The sequence below is a fragment of the Nerophis ophidion genome, linkage group LG15 (assembly GCF_033978795.1).
Source record: "Nerophis ophidion isolate RoL-2023_Sa linkage group LG15, RoL_Noph_v1.0, whole genome shotgun sequence".
NCBI lineage: Eukaryota > Metazoa > Chordata > Actinopteri > Syngnathiformes > Syngnathidae > Nerophis > Nerophis ophidion.
Window position 1 is genome coordinate 2,951,996 of NC_084625.1, and position 12,500 is coordinate 2,964,495.

Sequence of the window (12,500 nt, forward strand, 5' to 3'; positions counted from 1 at the left end):
TATTCCAAAATGTGAAAAAATTGGAGCCTTCATGAAATGTTGATTCATTATTATTTTTGGAGCAATGACAATTAAAAAAAAAAAAAATCCCACTAAAATTCTCCAGGACCCACAAGGGTCCCACTCATTAAAGTGCTAAAAATATTTCATAGATTTTTATTTTATTTAAAAACCCATTTGAGTGTTATAAAATAAAAATAAATGTATGAAATATTTTTTAACACTTTAAAAGTGGGATCCTTTTGGGTCCTGGAGAATTTTAGTGGGATTTTTTAAACTGTCATTGCTTGAAAAATAATAATGAATCAACACAAATGTTGTTATGAATGATTGATTTAATGAAGGTTCCAATTAGTTCACAATTTGGGGGGAAGAATGTTGCATATTTTGCTTTAGTCGTATGACAAACAATATTTTCTCTGACAAAAAAAGAGCATTAAACAACTATACAAACAGTTTTAAAAAAATACCACTTAAATTCTCCAGGACCCAAAAGGGTGTTAAAAATATTTTGTATATTTTTGTTTTATTTAAAAACAGATTTGAGTGTTATAAAAAAAAAAAAGACAAAAAAATACATGTATGTAATATTTTCAAGACTTTAATGAGTGGGACCCTTTTAGGTCCTGGAGAATTTAAGTGGGATTTTTTTTTTACTGTTTGTATAGTTGTTTAATGCTTTTTTTTTTGTCAAAGAAAACATTGTTTTTTTTATACGACTAAAGCAAAATATGCAACATTCCTTCCCCCAAAATATTCCAAAATGTGAACTAATTGGAGCCTTCATGAAATGTTGATTCATTATTATTTTTGGCGCAATGACAATTAAAAAAAATAAAATCCCACTAAAATTCTCCAGGACCCACAAGGGTCCCACTCATCAAAGTGCTAAAAATATTTCACAGATTTTTATTTTATTTAAAAACACATTTGAGTGTTATAAAATAAAAACAAATGTATGAAATATTTTTTAACACTTTAAAAGTGGGATCCTTTTGGGTCCTGGAGAATTTTAGTGGTATTTTTTAAACTGTCATTGCTTGAAAAATAATAATGAATCAACACAAATGTTGTTATGAATGATTGATTTAATGAAGGTTCCAATTAGTTCACAATTTGGGGGGAAGAATGTTGCATATTTTGCTTTAGTCGTATAACAAACAATGTTTTCTTTGACAAAAAAAGAGCATTAAACAACTATACAAACAGTTTTAAAAAAATACCACTTAATTTCTCCAGGACCCAAAAGGGTGTTAAAAATATTTTATATATTTTTGTTTTATTTAAAAACAGATTTGAGTGTTATATAAAAAAAAAAAAATACATGTATGTAATATTTTCAAGACTTTAATGAGTGGGACCCTTTTAGGTCCTGGAGAATTTAAGTGGGATTTTTTTTTTAACTGTTTGTATAGTTGTTGAATGCTCTTTTTTTTTTGTCAAAGAAAACATTGTTTGTTATACGACTAAAGCAAAATATGCAACATTCCTTCCCCCAAAATATTCCAAAATGTGAACTAATTGGAGCCTTCATGAAATGTTGATTCATTATTATTTTTGGAGCAATGACAATTAAAAAAAATAAAATCCCACTAAAATTCGCCAGGACCCACAAGGGTCCCACTCATTAAAGAGCTAAAAATATTTCACAGATTTTTATTTTATTTAAAAACACATTTGAGTGTTATAAAATAAAAACAAATGTATGAAATATTTTTTAACACTTTAAAAGTGGGATCCTTGTGGGTCCTGGAGAACTTCAGTGGGATTTTTTAAACTGGCATTGCTTCAAAAATAATAATGAATCAACACAAATGTTGTTATGAATGATTGATTTAATGAAGGTTCCAATTAGTTCACAATTTGGGGGGAAGAATGTTGCATATTTTGCTTTAGTCGTATAACAAACAATGTTTTCTCTGACAAAAAAAGAGCATTAAACAACTATACAAACAGTTTTAAAAAAATACCACTTAAATTCTCCAGGACCCAAAAGGGTGTTAAAAATATTTTATATATTTTTGTTTTATTTAAAAACAGATTTGAGTGTTATAAAAAAAAAAAAGAAAAAAATACATGTATGTAATATTTTCAAGACTTTAATGAGTGGGACCCTTTTAGGTCCTGGAAAATTTAAGTGGGATTTTTTTTAAACTTTTTGTATAGTTGTTTAATGCTTTTTTCTTGGTCAAAGAAAACATTGTTATACGACTAAAGCAAAATATGCAACATCCCTTCCCCCAAAATATTCCAAAATGTGAACTAATTGGAGCCTTCATGAAATGTTGATTCATTATTATTTTTGGCGCAATGACAATTAAAAAAAAAAAAATCCCACTAAAATTCTCCAGGACCCACAAGGGTCCCACTCATTAAAGTGCTAAAAATATTTCACAGATTTTTATTTTATTTAAAAACACATTTGAGTGTTATAAAATAAAAACAAATGTATGAAATATTTTTTAACACTTTAAAAGTGGGATCCTTTTGGGTCCTGGAGAATTTCAGTGGGATTTTTTAAACTGTCATTGCTTGAAAAATAATAATGAATCAACACAAATGTTGTTATGAATGATTGATTTAATGAAGGTTCCAATTAGTTCACAATTTGGGGGGAAGAATGTTGCATATTTTGCTTTAGTCGTATGACAAACAATATTTTCTCTGACAAAAAAAGAGCATTAAACAACTATACAAACAGTTTTAAAAAAATACCACTTAAATTCTCTAGGACCCAAAAGGGTGTTAAAAATATTTTATATATTTTTGTTTTATTTAAAAACAAATTTGAGTGTTATAAAAAAAAAAAAACACGTATGAAATATTTTCAAGACTTTAATGAGTGGGACCCTTTTAGGTCCTGGAGAATTTAAGTGGGATTTTTTTTTTAACTGTTTGTATAGTTGTTTAATGCTCTTTTTTTGGTCAAAGAAAACATTGTTTGTTATACGACTAAAGCAAAATATGCAACATTCCTTCCCCCAAAATATTCCAAAATGTGAACTAAGTGGAGCCTTCATGAAATGTTGATTCATTATTATTTTTGGAGCAATGACAATTAAAAAAAAAAAAAAAATCCCACTAAAATTCTCCAGGACCCACAAGGGTCCCACTCATTAAAGTGCTAAAAATATTTCACAGATTTTTATTTTATTTAAAAACACATTTGAGTGTTATAAAATAAAAACAAATGTATGAAATATTTTTTAACACTTTAAAAGTGGGATCCTTTTGGGTCCTGGAGAATTTCAGTGGGATTTTTTGAACTGTCATTGCTTGAAAAATAATAATGAATCAACACAAATGTTGTTATGAATGATTGATTTAATGAAGGTTCAAATTAGTTCACAATTTGGGGGGAAGAATGTTGCATATTTTGCTTTAGTCGTATAACAAACAATGTTTTCTCTGACAAAAAAAGAGCATTAAACAACCAAACAAACAGTTTTAAAAAAATACCACTTAATTTCTCCAGGACCCAAAAGGGTGTTTAAAATATTTTATATATTTTTGTTTTATCTAAAAACAGATGTAGGTGTTAAAAAAAAAAAATACATGTATGTGATATTTTCAAGACTTTAATGAGTGGGACCCTTTAGGTCCTGGAGAATTTAAGTGTGATTTTTTTTTAACTGTTTGTATAGTTGTTTAATGCTTTTTTTGGGGTCAAAGAAAACATTGTTTGTTATACGACTAAAGCAAAATATGCAACATTCCTTCCCCCAAAATATTCCAAAATGTGAACTAATTGGAGCCTTCATGAAATGTTGATTCATTATTATTTTTGGAGCAATGACAATTAAAAAAAATAAAATCCCACTAAAATTCTCCAGGACCCACAAGGGTCCCACTCATCAAAGTGCTAAAAATATTTCACAGATTTTTATTTGATTTAAAAACACATTTGAGTGTTATAAAATAAAAACAAATGTATGAAATATTTTTTAACACTTTAAAAGTGGGATCCTTTTGGGTCCTGGAGAATTTCAGTGGGATTTTTTAAACTGTCATTGCTTGAAAAATAATAATGAATCAACACAAATGTTGTTATGAATGATTGATTTAATGAAGGTTCAAATTAGTTCACAATTTGGGGGGAAGAATGTTGCATATTTTGCTTTAGTCGTATAACAAACAATGTTTTCTTTGACAAAAAAAGAGCATTAAACAACTATACAAACAGTTTTTAAAAAATACCACTTAAATTCTCCAGGACCCAAAAGGGTGTTAAAAATATTTTGTATATTTTTGTTTTATTTAAAAACAAATTTGAGTGTTATAAAAAAAAAAAAACACGAATGAAATATTTTCAAGACTTTAATGAGTGGGACCCTTTTAGGTCCTGGAGAATTTAGGTGGGATTTTTTTTTTAACTGTTTGTATAGTTGTTTAATGCTCTTTTTTTGGTCAAAGAAAACATTGTTTGTTATGCGACTAAAGCAAAATATGCAACATTCCTTCCCCCAAAATATTCCAAAATGTGAACTAATTGGAGCCTTCATGAAATGTTGATTCATTATTATTTTTGGAGCAATGACAATTAAAAAAAAAAAAAAAAAAAATCCCACTAAAATTCTCCAGGACCCACAAGGGTCCCACTCATTAAAGTGCTAAAAATATTTCACAGATTTTTATTTTATTTAAAAACACATTTGAGTGTTATAAAATAACAAATGTATGAAATATTTTTTAACACTTTAAAAGTGGGATCCTTTTGGGTCCTGGAGAATTTTAGTGGGATTTTTTAAACTGTCATTGCTTGAAAAATAATAATGAATCAACACAAATGTTATGAATGATTGATTTAATGAAGGTTCCAATTAGTTCACAATTTGGGGGGAAGAATGTTGCATATTTTGCTTTAGTCGTATAACAAACAATGTTTTCTTTGACAAAAAAAGAGCATTAAACAACTATACAAACAGTTTTAAAAAAATACCACTTAAATTCTCCAGGACCCAAAAGGGTGTTAAAAATATTTTGTATATTTTTGTTTTATTTGAAAACAAATTTGAGTGTTATAAAAAAAAAAAAAAACATGTATGAAATATTTTCAAGACTTTAATGAAAGGGACCCTTTTAGGTCCTGGAGAATTTAAGTGGGATTTTTTTTTAACTGATTGTATAGTTGTTTAATGCTCTTTTTTTGGTCAAAGAAAACATTGTTTGTTATACAACTAAAGCAAAATATGCAACATTCCTTCCCCCAAAATATTCCAAAATGTGAACTAATTGGAGCATTCATTTATGTTGATTCATTATTATTTTTGGAGCAATGACAATTAAAAAAAATTATAAAATCCCACTAAAATTCTCCAGGACCCACAAGGGTCCCACTCATTAAAGAGCTAAAAATATTTCACAGATTTTTATTTTATTTAAAAACACATTTGAGTGTTATAAAATAAAAACAAATGTATGAAATATTTTTTAACACTTTAAAAGTGGGATCCTTTTGGGTCCTGGAGAATTTTAGTGGGATTTTTTAAACTGTCATTGCTTGAAAAATAATAATGAATCAACACAAATGTTATGGATGACTGATTTAATGAAGGTTCCAATTAGTTCACAATTTGGGGGGAAGAATGTTGCATATTTTGCTTTAGTCGTATAACAAACAATGTTTTCTTTGACAAAAAAAGAGCATTAAACAACTATACAAACAGTTTTAAAAAAATACCACTTAATTTCTCCAGGACCCAAAAGGGTGTTAAAAATATTTTATATATTTTTGTTTTATTTAAAAACAGATTTGAGTGTTATATAAAAAAAAAAAAAAAATACATGTATGTAATATTTTCAAGACTTTAATGAGTGGGACCCTTTTAGGTCCTGGAGAATTTAAGTGGGATTTTTTTTTTAACTGTTTGTATAGTTGTTTAATGCTCTTTTTTTGTCAAAGAAAACATTGTTTGTTAAACGACTAAAGCAAAATATGCAACATTCCTTCCCCCAAAATATTCCAAAATTTGAACTAATTGGAGCCTTCATGAAATGTTGATTCATTATTATTTTTGGCGCAATGACAATTAAAAAAAATAAAATCCCACTAAAATTCGCCAGGACCCACAAGGGTCCCACTCATTAAAGAGCTAAAAATATTTCACAGATTTTTATTTTATTTAAAAACACATTTGAGTGTTATAAAATAAAAACAAATGTATGAAATATTTTTTAACACTTTAAAAGTGGGATCCTTTTGGGTCCTGGAGAATTTTAGTGGGATTTTTTAAACTGTCATTGCTTGAAAAATAATAATGAATCAACACAAATGTTGTTATGAATGATTGATTTAATGAAGGTTCCAATTAGTTCACAATTTGGGGGGAAAAATGTTGCATATTTTGCGTTAGTCGCAAAAACAAAGTTTTCCATGACAAAAAAGAGCATTAAACAAAAACAAAATATACAGTTAAAAAAATCCCACTTAAATTATCCAAGACCCAAAAGGGTCCCACTCATTAAAGTTATAAATGTTTCATACATTTTTTTTTTTTTAACACTCAAATCTGTTTTTAAATCACACAAAAATGTATGAAATATTTGTAACACTTTAATAAATTGGACCCTGTGGAAATTTGGTGGGATTATTTTAATTGTATTTTTTTTTTAACTGTCATTGCTTGAAAAAAAATAATGAATCAACATAAATGTTGTTATGAATGATTGACTTAATGAAGGCTCCAATTAGTCGACATTTTGGGGGGAAAAATGTTGCATATTTTGTGTTAGTCGTATAAAACAAAGTTTTATTTGACAAAAAAGTGCATCAAACAAAAGCACACACACAAAAAAAAACTATACAAACCGTTAAAAAAAAATCCCACTTAAATTATTCAGGACCCAAAAGGGTCCCACTCATTAAAATTAAGAATATTTCATTCATTTTTGTTTTATTTATAACACTCAAATCTGTTTTTAAATCAAACAAAAATGTATGAAATATTTATTTAACACTTTAATAAGTGGGACACTTTTGGGTCCTGTGGAAATTTAGTGGGATTTTATAGTTTTATTTTTTTTTAACTGTCATTTCTTGAAAAATAATATTGAATCAACATAAATGTTATGAATGATTGATTTTGGGAAAGATTTTGCATATTTTGTTAGTCGTATACAGACAATGTTTTCTTTGACAAAAAACAGAATTAAACAAAAACACACAAAAAAAATATATACAAACAGTTAAAAAATTAAAAAAAAAAAAATAATAAATTAAATAAAAATTCCACTTAAATTCTCCAGGACCCAAAAGGGTGCCACTCCTTAAAATGTTAATATTTCATTATTTTTTTTTCTATTTATAGCACTCAAATTTGTTTTTAAGTAAAACAAAAATGTATGAAATATTGTTAACAATTTAATGAGTGGGACCCTTTTGGGTCCTGTAGAATTTTTGTGGAATTTTATTTTTTCCAACTGTGATTGCTCAAAAAATAATAATTAATCAACATAAATGTTGTTATGAATGATTGATTTAATGAAGGCTCCAATAAGTTCACATTTTGGAATATTTTTGGGGGAAAACCTTTGCATATTTTGTGTTTGTGTAAAAACAAAGTTTTCTTTGACAAAAAAGAGCATTAAACAAAAACACACACAAAAACCCAAAACAACTATACAAACAGTTTAAAAAAAAAAAAAATCCCACTTAAATTATCCAGGACCCAAAACGGTCCCACTCATTAAAATTAGAAATATTTCATTCATTTTTGTTTTATTTATAACACTCAAATCTGTTTTTAAATCAAACAAAAATGTATGAAATATTTATTTAACACTTTAATAAGTGGGACACTTTTGGGTCCTGTGGAAATTTTGTGGGATTTTATCTATTTTTATTTTTTTTTAACTGTCATTGCTTGAAACATAATATATAATCAACATAAATGTTGTTATGGATGATTGATTTTGGGAAATATGTTGCATATTTTGTGTTAGTCGTATACAGACAATGTTTTCTTTGACAAAAAAGAGAATTAAACAAAAACACACACAAAAAATATATACAAACAGTTAAAAAAAAGATATATATATAAATTAAATAAAAATTCCACTTAAATTCTCCAGGACCCAAAAGTGTGCCACTCCTTAAAATTTTAATATTTCATACATTTTTGTTCTATTTATAACACTCAAATTTGTTTTTAAGTAAAACAAAAATGTATGAAATATTTTTAATTTAATGAGTGGGACCCTTTTGGGTCCTGTAGAATTTTTGTGGAATTTGATTTTGTTTTCCAACTGTGATTGCTCAAAAAATAATAATGAATCAACATAAATGTTATGAATGATTGATTTAATGAAGGCTCCAATTAGTTCACATTTTGGAATATTTTTTGGGGGAAAACCTTTGCATATTTTGTGTTGGTTGTATAAAAACAAAGTTTTCTTTGACAAAAAAGAGCATTAAACAAAATCACACACAATAAACTATACAAACAGTTTAAAAAAAAATATCCCACTTAAATTCTCCAGGACCCAAAATATTTCATACATGTTTTATTTATGACACTCAAATCTGTTTTTATATAAAACAAAAAGTATTAAATATTTTTTAACACTTTAATGAGTGGGAGCCTTTTGGGTCCTGGAGAATTTTAGTGGGAATTTTTTGTTTTGTTTTGTTTTTACTGTTATTGCTCGAAAAATAATAAAAAATTACAATCGATATTTTGAATTATTGATCTATTGAAGGCTCCAATTACTTCACATCCAATATTCCACCTCGAAAAAATTTTTAGGGAAATAATGCATATTTTTTGTTTTTGATTGAAAAAACTTGAAACATACATAAAAATAAAAAATAAAAATAAAAAACGTTATATTGACATATAGACCTAACGTTGATCCAGAAATGTACGTTTTAAATGGAAAAAAAATTTAAATATTACTTGTTTTTACAATTTTTATGACGGAAACTTATGGGACCAAACTTATGACGAGTATTTAAGTTTAAAACAATATATTTTACTGGTTTTGAAAGTGAAAAAATCCAAATGCTTTGTTTTTGAGTGGAAAAAGTTTGGACACCCCTGTCTTAGACGAGAAGCTGGCGCCCCCTGGTGGGCTACATTGGAATGTACGTTTGAACTGTTGACTTCCTGCTCGACTGCAAGCACACACAAATAAACACTTTGTTCAAATAAAAGCACATAGAAATAAACTCTTTGTTCAAATAAAACCTCACAAACAAAGGTTGTACATCTTACTGAGTCCCACTAGAAAGTAACAAACGGTATCAAAATGCAGTGGTTAAAAAGAAAAGACCCCATGCAGCTTCTTCAATACTTTCCTACAACGTCAACAAATGAAGATGACATGGCCTTAACTCCTTCATCCTTCTTCTCTTAGTTAGTTGTCTCGAAAAACATAAAATCCTGCAACAAAAGGAGACAACAATTAGGAAAGTTAATAATAAAATCACTGTCAATAAATAAGAGCTAAATAAATTGTGCCTAACATTCACAGACAACACTTTTTAAATGCAGTCTAAGTCGTAAATAAACGCAAGGAAAAAGTCAGCTAACAATAGTCGCTCTATTCTAGTAAGGTTTTATATACATGATGTAAGTATATATGTAGTATCTGGTAACATTCACAATAACATGTCATATATACATGATGTAAGTATATATGTAGTATCTGGTAACATTCTTAATAACATGTAATATATACATGATGTAAGTATATATGTAGTATCTGGTAACATTCATAATAACATGTAATATATACATGGTGTAAGTATATATGTAGTATCTGGTAACATTCATAATAACATGTCATATATACATGATGTAAGTATATATGTAGTATCTAGTAACATTCACAATAACATGTAATATATACATGGTGTAAGTATATATGTTGTATCTGGTAACATTCATAATAACATGTAATATATACATGATGTAAGTATATATGTAGTATCTGGTAAAATTCATAATAACATGTAATATATACATGATGTAAGTATATATGTAGTATCTGGTAACATTCATAATAACATGTAATATATACATGATGTAAGTATATATGTAGTATCTGGTAACATTCACAATAACATGTAATACATGATGTAAGTATATATGTAGTATCTAGTAACATTCACAATAACATGTAATACATGATGTAAGTATATATGTAGTATCTAGTAACATTCACAATAACATGTAATACATGATGTAAGTATATATGTCACGTATTAACATTCATAACATGTAATATATACATGATGTAAGTATATATATATATATATATATATATATATAAACAAGTAACATGTAATATATATGATGTAAGTATGTATCTAGTAACATTCATAATAACATGTAATATATACATGATGTAAGTATATCTGTAGTATCTAGTAACATTCATAACATGTAACACATACATGATCTAAGTATATATGTAGTGTTTAGTAAAATTCATATGTAGTATATACATGATGTAAGTATATATGTAGTATCTAGTAACATTCACAATAACATGTAATACATGATGTAAGTATATATGTAGTATCTAGTAACATTCATAACATGTAATATATACATGATGTAAGTATATATGTAGTATCTAGTAACATTCATAATATTTAATATATACCTGTCTAGGTCTAAATTTAAGTCTAGGTCTAAGTCCAGGTCTAGGTCTAAATTTAAGTCTAGGTCTAAGTCCAGGTCTAGGTCTAAATTTAAGTCTAGGTCTAAGTCCAGGTCTAGGTCTAAATTTAAGTCTAGGTCTAAGTCCAGGTCTAGGTCTAAATTTAAGTCTAGGTCTAAGTCCAGGTCTTGGTCTAAATTTAAGTCTAGGTCTAAGTCCAGGTCTTGGTCTAAATTTAAGTCTAGGTCTAAGTCCAGGTCTAGGTATAAGTCTAGTTCCAGGTCTAGGTCTAAATCTAAGTCTAGGTCTAAGTCCAGGTCTAGGTTTAAATCTAAGTCTAGGTCTAAGTCCAGGACTAGGTCTAAATTTAAGTCTAGATGTAAGTCCATGTCTAGGTCTAAATTTAAGTCTAGGTCTAAGTCCAGGTCTAGGTCTAAATTTAAGTCTAGGTTTAAGTCCAGGTCTAGGTCTAAATTTAAGTCTAGGTCTAAGTCTAGGTCTAAATTTAAGACTAGGTCCAAGTCCAGGTCTAGGTCTAAACCTAAGTCTAGGTCTAAGTCCAGGTCTAGGTCTAAATTTAAGTCTAGGTCTAAGTCCAGGTCTAGTTCTAAATTTAAGTCTAGGTCTAAGTCCAGGTCCAGGTCTAAATTTAAGCCTAGGTCTAAGTCCAGGTTTGGTCTAAATTTAAGTCTAGGTCCAAGTCCAGGTCTAGGTCTAAATTTTAGTCTAGGACTACGTCAAAGTCTAGGTCTAAGTCTAGATCTAAGTCTAGGTCTAAGTCCAGGTCTAACTCTAAATGTAGGTGTAGGTTTAAATCTATGTCTATGTCTAAGTCTAAGTCTAAATGTAAGTCTAAGTGTAAGTCTAAGTCCACGTCTAAGTCTAGGTCTAATTCTAAATCAACGCTAGGTCTAAGTCCAGGACTAAATCTAAACCTAAGTCTAGGTCTAATATGTGACTCACGATGAGAAAACAGGCCCCGATCATGACGGCCTTCATCCTGACGTCCAGGTCCATAGGAAACTGGATCCCAAAGTTGTCTGAGTCCGTGAAGACTTCCCTGAGAAGACCAGTCCACTGTTTGCTGATCTTGCCGATCTTGTTGACTTCATCCATGGTCAGAACCTGGAACAGAGTCACAGAGACTGAGAGACCACGCCTTGGACTTCTTCTTGGGGGAAATGAGGAAACAAAAAAACAATATTTGCCCTAAAAGACTTTGTCAACTAAAAAGAAAAAGAAAAAGTATTGTTTAAATAGTGATAACACACCAAGCATCAATAGTATCGGCATCTTCATGTATCAGCCTGACTTTTCATTAAAGACAATTTTCACCAAAAAATGTTAGCGGCACAATTGTTAGCATTCTGATTTATAGCATGCTAGCTTTTTGTTTTTTTCAGTGTCAAATATTTTGTTACTTTAAAAAATGTACCCGTTAGCATGCTAATATCACACACAAGTAAACACGCTGAAGGACTGCTTGTATCGCACATGATATCACACAATATTAAATATTCTGCAGGACTGCTTGTATTGCACATGATATCAAACACAAGTAAATACGCTGAAGGACTGCTTGTATCGCACATGATATCACACACAAGTAAATACGCTGCAGGACTGCTTGTATCGCACATGATATCACACACAAGCAAACACGCTGCAGGACTGCTTGTATTGCACATGATATCAAAAAAGTAAATACGCTGCAGGACTGCTTGTATCGCACATGATATCACACAATATTAAATATTCTGCAGGACTGCTTGTATTGCACATGATATCACACAGATTAAATATTCTGCAGGACTGCTTGTATCGCACATATCACACACAAGTAAATACGCTGAAGGACTGCTTGTATCGCACATGATATCACACACAAGTAAACA

General features: G+C 28.9%; 1 protein-coding gene and 1 long non-coding RNA gene across 3 annotated transcripts in view; one reads left to right on the forward strand and one right to left on the reverse strand.

Moving 5' to 3' along the window:
- The window catches only part of LOC133569808 (uncharacterized), a 276,288-nt gene that overhangs the window by 244,635 nt on the left and 19,153 nt on the right, over positions 1-12,500 (forward strand). The window contains exon 4 of one of the 2 annotated variants that reach the window (XR_009809915.1): positions 11,617-12,059. The exons of the other annotated variant lie outside the window; for it this stretch is intronic. This is a non-coding gene — a long non-coding RNA (uncharacterized LOC133569808). Of the gene's footprint in view, positions 1-11,616; positions 12,060-12,500 lie in introns of those variants that run through there. 2 annotated transcript variants of the gene reach the window in all.
- The window catches only part of si:ch73-206p6.1 (phospholipid scramblase 2), a 12,370-nt gene continuing 8,331 nt past the window's right edge, over positions 8,462-12,500 (reverse strand). The window contains exons 6-7 of the mRNA XM_061922429.1: positions 11,569-11,730; positions 8,462-9,380 (exon numbers count right to left, since the gene is read on the reverse strand). Of these exons, the coding sequence (XP_061778413.1) occupies positions 9,351-9,380; positions 11,569-11,730 (192 nt within the window). The 3' untranslated portion in view covers positions 8,462-9,350. The remainder of the gene's footprint in view (positions 9,381-11,568; positions 11,731-12,500) is intronic.